The 16,987-nt window shown below is 39.3% G+C and overlaps 2 protein-coding genes across 2 annotated transcripts; both read right to left on the reverse strand.

Moving 5' to 3' along the window:
• Positions 1 to 3,490: 3,490 nt before the first annotated feature.
• LOC138356438 (general transcription factor IIF subunit 2-like) lies at positions 3,491 to 4,264 on the reverse strand. The gene has a single exon (XM_069312588.1). The coding sequence runs from the start codon at positions 4,262 to 4,264 to the stop codon at positions 3,491 to 3,493; it is 774 nt and encodes a 257-aa protein (XP_069168689.1).
• An 11,052-nt stretch (positions 4,265 to 15,316) lies between these two features.
• On the reverse strand, positions 15,317 to 16,090 carry LOC123773538 (general transcription factor IIF subunit 2-like). The gene has a single exon (XM_045767329.1). It carries the CDS (start codon positions 16,088 to 16,090, stop codon positions 15,317 to 15,319), a length of 774 nt encoding a protein of 257 aa, XP_045623285.1.
• Between the last annotated feature and the right edge of the window lie 897 nt (positions 16,091 to 16,987).

The following is a 16,987-nucleotide window of genomic DNA, read 5'->3' on the forward strand; positions in this document are numbered from 1 at the left end:
TGTGGATGTTGTCCTCAAAGGACAATTGCTGTGTCTCGGAAACTGCAGCATCCGAGCTGCTGCTGCCGAGATCTGGTTCAGAAAGAACTCCGAGTGTCATTTCTTTTAAACTATGAGAAATTACCTTGTGCTCCCGAGGAATTTTCCCGTCCTTCAAGGTGTGTTCACTAGATTTAAAGGTTATTGTCGGAGGTTTACCAGGCACCTTGGTAATCTTAAGCTTTCCAACGTCATGGCCAGCACAGTCTGCCCATTTGTCCCCCAAATATTTAGGTACCTTGACCAGCCACAGCCCACGGCTGCAATTCGTAGTATCCAAGTCCATCTTAGACTGTTGGCTCATGATGGAAAACACGAGAATATATAGTTACTTGACCTCTTTATAAAACGTCTTTCCGACACGTGCTAGTGTTTCAGAAAATATCTCTAATAGGGCTGGTGAAGTTTGTCGATGTGGTGGTTGTTGTTGAATACACCTGGTGATTGGTGGTTGGGAGTGGTGTTGGTAAGGGAACACAGGTGATGGAGAGAGTGACTGCAGTGGTGGTACTGCTTGTGACCAACCTTGTAGTCTGTGAGCTAAATGAGTAATGAGCTAAACCCGTTGTGGCCACCGGGGGGTTATGTAGCAGCTATCTCAGGTGACTGATGTTGCTGGATGATGGAACTTGTTTATTTGGTCATTTCTCGATGCCGATAAATATTCAAATTGCTAAGAACATTAGAATAAAGTTAAACTGTCAATACGAGGTATGTATGTTTATACATGTGCATGAGTAGACTGTTTATGAATATGAATCAAAATATTTTTAACAAGTTAAAATATACGTTTTCTGATATAAATTCACTAGAACACGCCCAGCGTAGGATAACAAAGTTAATCCTGCAAATTAGAAACTTGTCATATGAAGAAAGATTAACTAAGTAGTACAAATTTGCCTTCTCTAGAACGGCCAAGAATTCGGAGTGACTTAGTAGAGGTGTGCAAGTGGATGGATGGACACATCAAACGGGATATTAATAGGGAATTAGGAACAAGAATGAAGGTAACTGCAGAAAGCCTATTGGCCCATACGAGGCAGCACCTATTTATATCTTCCCAATCCCATTAATATATAAGTCCAACGCATACTTGAAACAATCAAGGGATCCTACTTCTTTCAAGATATGCGATAATTGGTTCCACAAATCAACAACCATGTTACCGAACCACTATTTTCCCAGGTATTTCCTAAATCTAAACGTAGGAAAATAAGAATAAACGTAACTGCAGATGTCCTACTGGCCCCACACAAGAAAGCTGCTATTTATAACCACCTAATCTCATTCATATATGTCTAAGAACATAAGAATAAAGGTAAGTGTTGAGATTGCGAAGTCGGATTGCGAAAGGGATCTGGGAGTTATGATTAGTAAGAATTTATAACAATGCCTGAATGTTCGTAATAAGGCAAATAGGACACTAGGGTTTATTAATCGAAGCGTAATTAACAAGACACCTGGTGTGGTTCCTCAGCTATATCTTGCTCTGGTTAGGCCCCATTTAGATTATACAGTTGAGTTTTGGTCGCCATACTATAGAATGGATATAAATTCATTTGAACGTGTCCAGCATAGAATGACTAAGTTAATTCCCCAAATTAGAAATCTTTCATATGAAGAAAGATTAACAAAGCTTAACTTGCATCACTGGAAAGGCGAAGAGTTAGGTGTGACATGATAGAGGTTTACAAGTGGGTGAATGGACAAAACAAAGGGGATATTAATAGGGTATTAAAAGTATCAACACAAGACAGAACACGAAACAATAGTTATAAATTGGATAAGTTTAGATTTAGGAAAGACTTGGGTAAATACTGGTTCAGTAACAGGGTTGTTGATTTGTGAAACCAATTGCCGCGTAACATTGTGGAGGTGGGGTCCCTCGATTGTTTCAAGCGTGGGTTGGACATGTATATGAGTGGAATTGGGTGGTTATAAATAGGAGCCATGGGCTAACAGGCCTTCTGCAGTTGCCTTTGTTCTTATGTTCTTATGTTCCTATCCTTAGTGGCTTAGCACAAATCAATAGATTAGGCTAGATTGAGCAACATTTAGTTGGGCTCCTGCCTAACTACAGTTAAGGTTTGGCAATAAATTTATATACCATAATAATGAGGAGTAATGGAATAGTGCTATGTATTTTGTTTGGTTTTATATAAAAGACTCTTATTTTGAGTGATGTATATATAATTAGTATGGGGTAATCTCTTCAATTCTGGTATTTGATGAGTATTTATTAATATGTTATTGACCCTAACACGAAAATAATCCACACAATTAATGGATAAATTTACGTGAGTGCTTAGTCTTATGGTTGGATATTAATGTGCGCGTCAACTCCGCGGATTTAAAACCACTATTTTCCATGGATTTAAACACAAAATGACGCACTTAATTAATTTAGAGGTGCATAGCTACACTATGCATTATATTTATTGATAATTTTTATTTATTTCCTTACCTGTATTGAGGTTTGAAACCATTTTTGCTTTTTATTCCCCTTCCCTCGCCGTTTGAAACTCATAATCACAACTGTTAAATAATTTGTTAAAAAAAGCAGTCATCGCACGTGGTAACTGACGCAATTGCGCGGTTATGGATTTCTAGAAAACTTCTGACATTCACCTACTTGAAATTAATGGTTAGTAAAATAAGTTTACGTCACAGCCAATTTATGTTGTGGTGACAGGGGTTAATAATTTGGGTGTCAGGATTCCCAACATATAACACGGCAATCGAAACTAAACTGCATGATGTAAATGGGGCCTAACCAGAGCAGGATATAACTGAAGAATAACACAAGGTGTTTTATTACTAATGCTTTGATAAATAAATCCCAGTGTCCTATTTGCCTTATTTCGTCAACAGATCACTGTAAGCAGCGATTTTCCATTTTTCTTATATTCTTAGTCAAAACATTGATCTAAAATAGGTTAAGCAAGAAGAAGTTCTGTATAAGTATTTATTTTTATGATATCTATACAATGAACACGTGATATTGATACATTGAATCTGTGATATATTCAAGGTGTGATAAAAGTAAGTTAAAGGCGATGCTGCTTCTATGGTGGTGACAGTGTCGACGTTCATTACCATCAGGGGCTTAGTCACCTCCACCACCTTCACCTCAATCATTACCAGCTGCAGGGCTGGTGCCGTCACCGTCTGGACTGTGACGGAGGTCACGGGAACATCACTGACTTGGAACACGGTGTTGAGGAGGATCTGGTTGATGGGAAACACCACGATCTCTGTGACATTCTGCCACTCGTCCTGATACTGCACAGTCTGGAAGACGGGACAGAGCAGCGGCCATGGCTTGCAGTAAAGGATAGCGGATAGAAGCACAAGCACCGCAAGGTAGATCATAACCTCAGACTTGGAGTATGAGCCTGGATCTTTCACGTTTTCTTTACCTTTGTACTGTGAAACAAAGTTTAGTATGAACCTAATCATACATTGAATTTTCCACAGCCTTTTCGGCAAGCTTGTAATGACGGTACTCGGGCTTGAGTTCCCACATATTCTTGTGAGGATTCTTAACATTATAGTTACATAGGTCTTTCAGGATCTCCTTTAGATATGTGATTGGTTGTCGGGTAATCTTGTGGAGATCCTTAATATTGTAATACTGATGCTTTTCAAATGCAGCAAACAACAACTCCATGACCTTATCTTTATCATCACGAATCGTCTTGCCTTCTGCCTTCTTCTTCTGCTCTAAATAAACATTATGTTTATGGTGTGAAATAGGCTTATAGCCGTTGAGGGGTCTGTCAATAAGCTTTACCGTATGAAGAGACTGGGCAGCTTTCTTCACAGCTTCCCTTTTCTGATTGATATAGTAGTCGTCCACTACAGGCTGACATTCTAGTTTGTGGATGACTTGTCCCTCAAAGGACAATTGCTGTGTCTCGGAAACTGCAGCATCCGAGCTGCTGCTGCCGAGATCTGGTTCAGAAAGAACTCCGAGTGTCATTTCTTTTAAACTATGAGAAATTACCTTGTGCTCCCGAGGAATTTTCCCGTCCTTCAAGGTGTGTTCACTAGATTTAAAGGTTATTGTCGGAGGTTTACCAGGCACCTTGGTAATCTTAAGCTTTCCAACGTCATGGCCAGCACAGTCTGCCCATTTGTCCCCCAAATATTTAGGTACCTTGACCAGCCACAGCCCACGGCTGCAATTCGTAATATCCAAGTCCATCTTAGACTGTTGGCTCATGATGGAAAACACGAGAATATATAGTTACTTGACCTCTTTATAAAACGTCTTTCCGACACGTGCTAGTGTTTCAGAAAATATCTCTAATAGGGCTGGTGAAGTTTGTCGATGTGGTGGTTGTTGTTGAATACACCTGGTGATTGGTGGTTGGGAGTGGTGTTGGTAAGGGAACACAGGTGATGGAGAGAGTGACTGCAGTGGTGGTACTGCTTGTGACCAACCTTGTAGTCTGTGAGCTAAATGAGTAATGAGCTAACCCGTTGTGGCCACCGGGGGGTTATGTAGCAGCTATCTCAGGTGACTGATGTTGCTGGATGATGGAACTTGTTTATTTGGTCATTTCTCGATGCCGATAAATATTCAAATTGCTAAGAACATTAGAATAAAGTTAAACTGTCAATACGAGGCATGTATGTTTATACATGTGCATGAGTAGACTGTTTATGAATATGAATCAAAATATTTTTAACAAGTTAAAATATACGTTTTCTGATATAAATTCACTAGAACACGCCCAGCGTAGGATAACAAAGTTAATCCTGCAAATTAGAAACTTGTCATATGAAGAAAGATTAACTAAGTAGTACAAATTTGCATTCTCTAGAACGGCCAAGAATTCGGAGTGACTTAGTAGAGGTGTGCAAGTGGATGGATGGACACATCAAACGGGATATTAATAGGGTATTAGGAACATAAGAATGAAGGTAACTGCAGAAGGCCTATTGGCCCATACGAGAATAACAAAGTTAATCCTGCATATTAGAAACTTGTCATATGAAGAAAGATTGACTAAGTAGTACTAATTTGCATTCTCTAGAAAGGCCAAGAATTCGGAGTGACTTAGTAGAGGTGTGCAAGTGGATGGATGGACACATCAAACGGGATATTAATAGGGAATTAGGAACAAGAATGAAGGTAACTGCAGAAAGCCTATTGGCCCATACGAGGCAGCACCTATTTATATCTTCCCAATCCCATTAATATATAAGTCCAACGCATACTTGAAACAATCAAGGGATCCTACTTCTTTCAAGATATGCGATAATTGGTTCCACAAATCAACAACCATGTTACCGAACCACTATTTTCCCAGGTATTTCCTAAATCTAAACGTAGGAAAATAAGAATAAACGTAACTGCAGATGTCCTACTGGCCCCACACAAGAAAGCTGCTATTTATAACCACCTAATCTCATTCATATATGTCTAAGAACATAAGAATAAAGGTAAGTGTTGAGATTGCGAAGTCGGATTGCGAAAGGGATCTGGGAGTTATGATTAGTAAGAATTTATAACAATGCCTGAATGTTCGTAATAAGGCAAATAGGACACTAGGGTTTATTAATCGAAGCGTAATTAACAAGACACCTGGTGTGGTTCCTCAGCTATATCTTGCTCTGGTTAGGCCCCATTTAGATTATACAGTTGAGTTTTGGTCGCCATACTATAGAATGGATATAAATTCACTTGAACGTGTCCAGCATAGAATGACTAAGTTAATTCCCCAAATTAGAAATCTTTCATATGAAGAAAGATTAACAAAGCTTAACTTGCATCACTGGAAAGGCGAAGAGTTAGGTGTGACATGATAGAGGTTTACAAGTGGGTGAATGGACAAAACAAAGGGGATATTAATAGGGTATTAAAAGTATCAACACAAGACAGAACACGAAACAATTGTTATAAATTGGATAAGTTTAGATTTAGGAAAGACTTGGGTAAATACTGGTTCAGTAACAGGGTTGTTGATTTGTGAAACCAATTGCCGCGTAACATTGTGGAGGTGGGGTCCCTCGATTGTTTCAAGCGTGGGTTGGACATGTATATGAGTGGAATTGGGTGGTTATAAATAGGAGCTGCCTCGTATGGGCCAACAGGCCTTCTGCAGTTGCCTTTGTTCTTATGTTCTTATGTTCCTATCCTTAGTGGCTTAGCACAAATCAATAGATTAGGCTAGATTGAGCAACATTTAGTTGGGCTCCTGCCTAACTACAGTTAAGGTTTGGCAATAAATTTATATACCATAATAATGAGGAGTAATGGAATAGTGCTATGTATTTTGTTTGGTTTTATATAAAAGACTCTTATTTTGAGTGATGTATATATAATTAGTATGGGGTAATCTCTTCAATTCTGGTATTTGATGAGTATTTATTAATATGTTATTGACCCTAACACGAAAATAATCCACACAATTAATGGATAAATTTACGTGAGTGCTTAGTCTTATGGTTGGATATTAATGTGCGCGTCAACTCCGCGGATTTAAAACCACTATTTTCCATGGATTTAAACACAAAATGACGCACTTAATTAATTTAGAGGTGCATAGCTACACTATGCATTATATTTATTGATAATTTTTATTTATTTCCTTACCTGTATTGTGGTTTGAAACCATTTTTGCTTTTTATTCCCCTTCCCTCGCCGTTTGAAACTCATAATCACAACTGTTAAATAATTTGTTAAAAAAAGCAGTCATCGCACGTGGTAACTGACGCAATTGCGCGGTTATGGATTTCTAGAAAACTTCTGACATTCACCTACTTGAAATTAATGGTTAGTAAAATAAGTTTCTGGTCACAGCCAATTTATGTTGTGGTGACAGGGGTTAATAATTTGGGTGTCAGGATTCCCAACATATAACACGGCAATCGAAACTAAACTGCATGATGTAAATGGGGCCTAACCAGAGCAGGATATAACTGAAGAATAACACAAGGTGTTTTATTACTAATGCTTTGATAAATAAATCCCAGTGTCCTATTTGCCTTATTTCGTCAACAGATCACTGTAAGCAGCGATTTTCCATTTTTCTTATATTCTTAGTCAAAACATTGATCTAAAATAGGTTAAGCAAGAAGAAGTTCTGTATAAGTATTTATTTTTATGATATCTATACAATGAACACGTGATATTGATACATTGAATCTGTGATATATTCAAGGTGTGATAAAAGTAAGTTAAAGGCGATGCTGCTTCTATGGTGGTGACAGTGTCGACGTTCATTACCATCAGGGGCTTAGTCACCTCCACCACCTTCACCTCAATCATTACCAGCTGCAGGGCTGGTGCCGTCACCGTCTGGACTGTGACGGAGGTCACGGGAACATCACTGACTTGGAACACGGTGTTGAGGAGGATCTGGTTGATGGGAAACACCACGATCTCTGTGACATTCTGCCACTCGTCCTGATACTGCACAGTCTGGAAGACGGGACAGAGCAGCGGCCGTGGCTTGCAGTAAAGGATAGCGGATAGAGGCACAAGCACCGCAAGGTAGATCATAACCTCAGACTTGGAGTATGAGGCTAATATTTGCCTGGATCTTTCACGTTTTCTTTACCTTTGTACTGTGAAACAAAGTTTAGTATGAACCTAATCATACATTGAATTTTCCACAGCCTTTTCGGCAAGCTTGTAATGACGGTACTCGGGCTTGAGTTCCCACATATTCTTGTGAGGATTCTTAACATTATAGTTACATAGGTCTTTCAGGATCTCCTTTAGATATGTGATTGGTTGTCGGGTAATCTTGTGGAGATCCTTAATATTGTAATACTGATGCTTTTCAAATGCAGCAAACAACAACTCCATGACCTTATCTTTATCATCACGAATCGTCTTGCCTTCTGCCTTCTTCTTCTGCTCTAAATAAACATTATGTTTATGGTGTGAAATAGGCTTATAGCCGTTGAGGGGTCTGTCAATAAGCTTTACCGTATGAAGAGACTGGGCAGCTTTCTTCACAGCTTCCCTTTTCTGATTGATATAGTAGTCGTCCACTACAGGCTGACATTCTAGTTTGTGGATGACATGTCCCTCAAAGGACAATTGCTGTGTCTCGGAAACTGCAGCATCCGAGCTGCTGCTGCCGAGATCTGGTTCAGAAAGAACTCCGAGTGTCATTTCTTTTAAACTATGAGAAATTACCTTGTGCTCCCGAGGAATTTTCCCGTCCTTCAAGGTGTGTTCACTAGATTTAAAGGTTATTGTCGGAGGTTTACCAGGCACCTTGGTAATCTTAAGCTTTCCAACGTCATGGCCAGCACAGTCTGCCCATTTGTCCCCCAAATATTTAGGTACCTTGACCAGCCACAGCCCACGGCTGCAATTCGTAATATCCAAGTCCATCTTAGACTGTTGGCTCATGATGGAAAACACGAGAATATATAGTTAATTGACCTCTTTATAAAACGTCTTTCCGACACGTGCTAGTGTTTCAGAAAATATCTCTAATAGGGCTGGTGAAGTTTGTCGATGTGGTGGTTGTTGTTGAATACACCTGGTGATTGGTGGTTGGGAGTGGTGTTGGTAAGGGAACACAGGTGATGGAGAGAGTGACTGCAGTGGTGGTACTGCTTGTGACCAACCTTGTAGTCTGTGAGCTAAATGAGTAATGAGCTAACCCGTTGTGGCCACCGGGGGGTTATGTAGCAGCTATCTCAGGTGACTGATGTTGCTGGATGATGGAACTTGTTTATTTGGTCATTTCTCGATGCCGATAAATATTCAAATTGCTAAGAACATTAGAATAAAGTTAAACTGTCAATACGAGGCATGTATGTTTATACATGTGCATGAGTAGACTGTTTATGAATATGAATAAAAATATTTTTAACAAGTTAAAATATACGTTTTCTGATATAAATTCACTAGAACACGCCCAGCGTAGGATAACAAAGTTAATCCTGCAAATTAGAAACTTGTCATATGAAGAAAGATTAACTAAGTAGTACAAATTTGCATTCTCTAGAACGGCCAAGAATTCGGAGTGACTTAGTAGAGGTGTGCAAGTGGATGGATGGACACATCAAACGGGATATTAATAGGGTATTAGGAACATAAGAATGAAGGTAACTGCAGAAGGCCTATTGGCCCATACGAGAATAACAAAGTTAATCCTGCATATTAGAAACTTGTCATATGAAGAAAGATTGACTAAGTAGTACTAATTTGCATTCTCTAGAAAGGCCAAGAATTCGGAGTGACTTAGTAGAGGTGTGCAAGTGGATGGATGGACACATCAAACGGGATATTAATAGGGAATTAGGAACAAGAATGAAGGTAACTGCAGAAAGCCTATTGGCCCATACGAGGCAGCACCTATTTATATCTTCCCAATCCCATTAATATATAAGTCCAACGCAAAGAATGACTAAGTTAATTCCCCAAATTAGAAATCTTTCATATGAAGAAAGATTAACAAAGCTTAACTTGCATCACTGGAAAGGCGAAGAGTTAGGTGTGACATGATAGAGGTTTACAAGTGGGTGAATGGACAAAACAAAGGGGATATTAATAGGGTATTAAAAGTATCAACACAAGACAGAACACGAAACAATAGTTATAAATTGGATAAGTTTAGATTTAGGAAAGACTTGGGTAAATACTGGTTCAGTAACAGGGTTGTTGATTTGTGAAACCAATTGCCGCGTAACATTGTGGAGGTGGGGTCCCTCGATTGTTTCAAGCGTGGGTTGGACATGTATATGAGTGGAATTGGGTGGTTATAAATAGGAGCTGCCTCGTATGGGCCAACAGGCCTTCTGCAGTTGCCTTTGTTCTTATGTTCTTATGTTCCTATCCTTAGTGGCTTAGCACAAATCAATAGATTAGGCTAGATTGAGCAACATTTAGTTGGGCTCCTGCCTAACTACAGTTAAGGTTTGGCAATAAATTTATATACCATAATAATGAGGAGTAATGGAATAGTGCTATGTATTTTGTTTGGTTTTATATAAAAGACTCTTATTTTGAGTGATGTATATATAATTAGTATGGGGTAATCTCTTCAATTCTGGTATTTGATGAGTATTTATTAATATGTTATTGACCCTAACACGAAAATAATCCACACAATTAATGGATAAATTTACGTGAGTGCTTAGTCTTATGGTTGGATATTAATGTGCGCGTCAACTCCGCGGATTTAAAACCACTATTTTCCATGGATTTAAACACAAAATGACGCACTTAATTAATTTAGAGGTGCATAGCTACACTATGCATTATATTTATTGATAATTTTTATTTATTTCCTTACCTGTATTGTGGTTTGAAACCATTTTTGCTTTTTATTCCCCTTCCCTCGCCGTTTGAAACTCATAATCACAACTGTTAAATAATTTGTTAAAAAAAGCAGTCATCGCACGTGGTAACTGACGCAATTGCGCGGTTATGGATTTCTAGAAAACTTCTGACATTCACCTACTTGAAATTAATGGTTAGTAAAATAAGTTTCTGGTCACAGCCAATTTATGTTGTGGTGACAGGGGTTAATAATTTGGGTGTCAGGATTCCCAACATATAACACGGCAATCGAAACTAAACTGCATGATGTAAATGGGGCCTAACCAGAGCAGGATATAACTGAAGAATAACACAAGGTGTTTTATTACTAATGCTTTGATAAATAAATCCCAGTGTCCTATTTGCCTTATTTCGTCAACAGATCACTGTAAGCAGCGATTTTCCATTTTTCTTATATTCTTAGTCAAAACATTGATCTAAAATAGGTTAAGCAAGAAGAAGTTCTGTATAAGTATTTATTTTTATGATATCTATACAATGAACACGTGATATTGATACATTGAATCTGTGATATATTCAAGGTGTGATAAAAGTAAGTTAAAGGCGATGCTGCTTCTATGGTGGTGACAGTGTCGACGTTCATTACCATCAGGGGCTTAGTCACCTCCACCACCTTCACCTCAATCATTACCAGCTGCAGGGCTGGTGCCGTCACCGTCTGGACTGTGACGGAGGTCACGGGAACATCACTGACTTGGAACACGGTGTTGAGGAGGATCTGGTTGATGGGAAACACCACGATCTCTGTGACATTCTGCCACTCGTCCTGATACTGCACAGTCTGGAAGACGGGACAGAGCAGCGGCCGTGGCTTGCAGTAAAGGATAGCGGATAGAGGCACAAGCACCGCAAGGTAGATCATAACCTCAGACTTGGAGTATGAGGCTAATATTTGCCTGGATCTTTCACGTTTTCTTTACCTTTGTACTGTGAAACAAAGTTTAGTATGAACCTAATCATACATTGAATTTTCCACAGCCTTTTCGGCAAGCTTGTAATGACGGTACTCGGGCTTGAGTTCCCACATATTCTTGTGAGGATTCTTAACATTATAGTTACATAGGTCTTTCAGGATCTCCTTTAGATATGTGATTGGTTGTCGGGTAATCTTGTGGAGATCCTTAATATTGTAATACTGATGCTTTTCAAATGCAGCAAACAACAACTCCATGACCTTATCTTTATCATCACGAATCGTCTTGCCTTCTGCCTTCTTCTTCTGCTCTAAATAAACATTATGTTTATGGTGTGAAATAGGCTTATAGCCGTTGAGGGGTCTGTCAATAAGCTTTACCGTATGAAGAGACTGGGCAGCTTTCTTCACAGCTTCCCTTTTCTGATTGATATAGTAGTCGTCCACTACAGGCTGACATTCTAGTTTGTGGATGACATGTCCCTCAAAGGACAATTGCTGTGTCTCGGAAACTGCAGCATCCGAGCTGCTGCTGCCGAGATCTGGTTCAGAAAGAACTCCGAGTGTCATTTCTTTTAAACTATGAGAAATTACCTTGTGCTCCCGAGGAATTTTCCCGTCCTTCAAGGTGTGTTCACTAGATTTAAAGGTTATTGTCGGAGGTTTACCAGGCACCTTGGTAATCTTAAGCTTTCCAACGTCATGGCCAGCACAGTCTGCCCATTTGTCCCCCAAATATTTAGGTACCTTGACCAGCCACAGCCCACGGCTGCAATTCGTAATATCCAAGTCCATCTTAGACTGTTGGCTCATGATGGAAAACACGAGAATATATAGTTAATTGACCTCTTTATAAAACGTCTTTCCGACACGTGCTAGTGTTTCAGAAAATATCTCTAATAGGGCTGGTGAAGTTTGTCGATGTGGTGGTTGTTGTTGAATACACCTGGTGATTGGTGGTTGGGAGTGGTGTTGGTAAGGGAACACAGGTGATGGAGAGAGTGACTGCAGTGGTGGTACTGCTTGTGACCAACCTTGTAGTCTGTGAGCTAAATGAGTAATGAGCTAACCCGTTGTGGCCACCGGGGGGTTATGTAGCAGCTATCTCAGGTGACTGATGTTGCTGGATGATGGAACTTGTTTATTTGGTCATTTCTCGATGCCGATAAATATTCAAATTGCTAAGAACATTAGAATAAAGTTAAACTGTCAATACGAGGCATGTATGTTTATACATGTGCATGAGTAGACTGTTTATGAATATGAATAAAAATATTTTTAACAAGTTAAAATATACGTTTTCTGATATAAATTCACTAGAACACGCCCAGCGTAGGATAACAAAGTTAATCCTGCAAATTAGAAACTTGTCATATGAAGAAAGATTAACTAAGTAGTACAAATTTGCATTCTCTAGAACGGCCAAGAATTCGGAGTGACTTAGTAGAGGTGTGCAAGTGGATGGATGGACACATCAAACGGGATATTAATAGGGTATTAGGAACATAAGAATGAAGGTAACTGCAGAAGGCCTATTGGCCCATACGAGAATAACAAAGTTAATCCTGCATATTAGAAACTTGTCATATGAAGAAAGATTGACTAAGTAGTACTAATTTGCATTCTCTAGAAAGGCCAAGAATTCGGAGTGACTTAGTAGAGGTGTGCAAGTGGATGGATGGACACATCAAACGGGATATTAATAGGGAATTAGGAACAAGAATGAAGGTAACTGCAGAAAGCCTATTGGCCCATACGAGGCAGCACCTATTTATATCTTCCCAATCCCATTAATATATAAGTCCAACGCAAAGAATGACTAAGTTAATTCCCCAAATTAGAAATCTTTCATATGAAGAAAGATTAACAAAGCTTAACTTGCATCACTGGAAAGGCGAAGAGTTAGGTGTGACATGATAGAGGTTTACAAGTGGGTGAATGGACAAAACAAAGGGGATAATAATAGGGTATTAAAAGTATCAACACAAGACAGAACACGAAACAATGGTTATAAATTGGATAAGTTTAGATTTAGGAAAGACTTGGGTAAATACTGGTTCAGTAACAGGGTTGTTGATTTGTGAAACCAATTGCCGCGTAACATTGTGGAGGTGGGGTCCCTCGATGGTTTCAAGCGTGGGTTGGACATGTATATGAGTGGGATTGGGTGGTTATAAATAGGAGCTGCCTCGTATGGGCCAACAGGCCTTCTGCAGTTGCCTTTGTTCTTATGTTCCTATCCTTAGTGGCTTAGCACAAATCAATAGATTAGGCTAGATTGAGCAACATTTAGTTGGGCTCCTGCCGAACTACAGTTAAGGTTTGGCAATAAATTTATATACCATAATAATGAGGAGTAATGGAATAGTGCTATGTATTTTGTTTGGTTTTATATAAAAGACTTATTTTTAGTGATGTATATATAATTAGTATGGGGTAATCTCTTCAACTCTGGTATTTGATGAGTATTTATTAATATGTTATTGACCCTAACACGAAAATAATCCACACAATTAATGGATAAATTTACGTGAGTGCTTAGTCTTATGGTTGGATATTAATGTGCGCGTCAACTCCGCGGATTTAAAACCACTATTTTCCATGGATTTAAACACAAAATGACGCACTTAATTAATTTAGAGGTGCATAGCTACACTATGCATTATATTTATTGATAATTTTTATTTATTTCCTTACCTGTATTGAGGTTTGAAACCATTTTTGCTTTTTATTTCCCTTCCCTCGCCGTTTGAAACTCATAATCACAACTGTTAAATAATTTGTTAAAAAAAGCAGTCATCGCACGTGGTAACTGACGCAATTGCGCGGTTATGGATTTCTAGAAAACTTCTGACATTCACCTACTTGAAAATAATGGTTAGTAAAATTAGTTTTTGGTCACAACCAATTTATGTTGTGGTGACAGGGGTTAATAATTTGGGTGTCAGGATTCCCAACATATAACACGGCAATCGAAACTAAATTGCATGATGTAAATGGGGCCTAACCAGAGCAGGATATAACTGAAGAATAACACAAGGTGTTTTATTACTAATGCTTTGATAAATAAATCCCAGTGTCCTATTTGCCTTATTTCGTCAACAGATCACTGTAAGCAGCGATTTTCCATTTTTCTTATATTCTTAGTCAAAACATTGATCTAAAATAGGTTAAGCAAGAAGAACTTCTGTATAAGTATTTATTTTTATGATATCTATACAATGAACACGTGATATTGATACATTGAATCTGTGATATATTCAAGGTGTCATAAAAGTAAGTTAAAGGCGATGCTGCTTCTATGGTGGTGACAGTGTCGACGTTCATTACCATCAGGGGCTTAGTCACCTCCACCACCTTCACATGTTAGGGGTGACATGATAGAGGTTTACAAGTGGATGAATGGACATAACCGAGGGGATATTAATAGGGTATTAAAAGTATCAACACAGGACAGAACACGAAACAATGGATATAAATTGGATAAGTTTAGATTTAGGAAAGACTTGGGTAAATACTGGTTCAGTAACAGGGTTGTTGATTTGTGGAACCAATTGCCGCGTAACATTGTGGAGGTGGGGTCCCTCGATTGTTTCAAGCACGGGTTGGACAAGTATATGAGTGGGATTGGGTGGTTATAGAATAGGAGCTGCCTCGTATGGGCCAATAGGCCTTCTGCAGTTACCTTTGTTCTTATGTTCTTATGTTCTTACCTCAATCATTACCAGCTGCAGGGCTGGTGCCGTCACCGTCTGGACTGTGACGGAGGTCACGGGAACATCACTGACTTGGAACATGGTGTTGAGGAGGATCTGGTTGATGGGAAACACCACGATCTCTGTGACATTCTGCCACTCGTCCTGATACTGCACAGTCTGGAAGACGGGACAGAGCAGCGGCCGTGGCTTGCAGTAAAGGATAGCGGATAGAGGCACAAGCACCGCAAGGTAGATCATAACCTCAGACTTGGAGTATGAGGCTAATATTTGCCTGGATCTTTCACGTTTTCTTTACCTTTGTACTGCGAAACAAAGTTTAGTATGAACCTAATCATACATTGAATTTTCCACAGCCTTTTCGGCAAGCTTGTAATGACGGTACTCGGGCTTGAGTTCCCACATATTCTTGTGAGGATTCTTAACATTATAGTTACATAGGTCTTTCAGGATCTCCTTTAGATATGTGATTGGTTGTCGGGTAATCTTGTGGAGATCCTTAATATTGTAATACTGATGCTTTTCAAATGCAGCAAACAACAACTCCATGACCTTATCTTTATCATCACGAATCGTCTTGCCTTCTGCCTTCTTCTTCTGCTCTAAATAAACATTATGTTTATGGTGTGAAATAGGCTTATAGCCGTTGAGGGGTCTGTCAATAAGCTTTACCGTATGAAGAGACTGGGCAGCTTTCTTCACAGCTTCCCTTTTCTGATTGATATAGTAGTCGTCCACTACAGGCTGACATTCTAGTTTGTGGATGACTTGTCCCTCAAAGGACAATTGCTGTGTCTCGGAAACTGCAGCATCCGAGCTGCTGCTGCCGAGATCTGGTTCAGAAAGAACTCCGAGTGTCATTTCTTTTAAACTATGAGAAATTACCTTGTGCTCCCGAGGAATTTTCCCGTCCTTCAAGGTGTGTTCACTAGATTTAAAGGTTATTGTCGGAGGTTTACCAGGCACCTTGGTAATCTTAAGCTTTCCAACGTCATGGCCAGCACAGTCTGCCCATTTGTCCCCCAAATATTTAGGTACCTTGACCAGCCACAGCCCACGGCTGCAATTCGTAATATCCAAGTCCATCTTAGACTGTTGGCTCATGATGGAAAACACATAAGAACATAAGAACAAAGGTAACTGCAGAAGGCCTATTGGCCCATACGAGGCAGCTCCTATTCTATAACCACCCAATCCCACTCATATACTTGTCCAACCCGTGCTTGAAACAATCGAGGGACCCCACCTCCACAATGTTACGTGGCAATTGGTTCCACAAATCAACAACCCTGTTACTGAACCAGTATTTACCCAAGTCTTTCCTAAATCTAAACTTATCCAATTTATATCCATTGTTTCGTGTTTTGTCCTGTGTTGATACTTTTAATACCCTATTAATATCCCCCCGGTTATGTCCATTCATCCACTTGTAAACCTCTATCATGTCACCCCTAACTCTTCGCCTTTCCAGTGAATGCAACTTAAGCTTTGTTAATCTTTCTTCATATGAAAGATTTCTAATTTGGGGAATTAACTTAGTCATCCTACGCTGGACACGTTCAAGTGAATTTATATCCATTCTATAATATGGCGACCAAAACTGAACTGCATAATCTAAATGGGGCCTAACTAGAGCAAGATATAGCTTGAGAACCACACCAGGTGTCTTGTTACTAACGCTGCGATTAATAAATCCAAGTGTCCGATTTGCCTTATTACGAACATTTATGCATTGATCCTTTTGTTTTAAATTCTTACTAATCATAACTCCCAGATCCCTTTCGCAATCCGACTTCGCAATCACAACACCATCTAGCTCGTATCTTGTAACTCTATCATCATTACCTAACCTCAGAACTTTACATTTATCAGCATTAAACTGCATCTGCCAATCCTTTGACCATTTCAAAACCCTATCTAGATCAACTAGAAGTGATAGTGAGTCCTCCTCCGAATTAATTTCCCTACCGATTTTCGTATCATCGGCAAATTTGCAAATGT

This window comes from Procambarus clarkii, chromosome 72 (assembly GCF_040958095.1).
Source record: "Procambarus clarkii isolate CNS0578487 chromosome 72, FALCON_Pclarkii_2.0, whole genome shotgun sequence".
NCBI classification, from domain to species: domain Eukaryota; kingdom Metazoa; phylum Arthropoda; class Malacostraca; order Decapoda; family Cambaridae; genus Procambarus; species Procambarus clarkii.

Coding starts and splice junctions, on each gene's coding strand:
- LOC138356438 (XM_069312588.1), bottom strand. CDS start 4,264: ATGAGCCAACAGTCTAAGATGGACTTGGATATTACGAATTGCAGCCGT.
- LOC123773538 (XM_045767329.1), bottom strand. CDS start 16,090: ATGAGCCAACAGTCTAAGATGGACTTGGATATTACGAATTGCAGCCGT.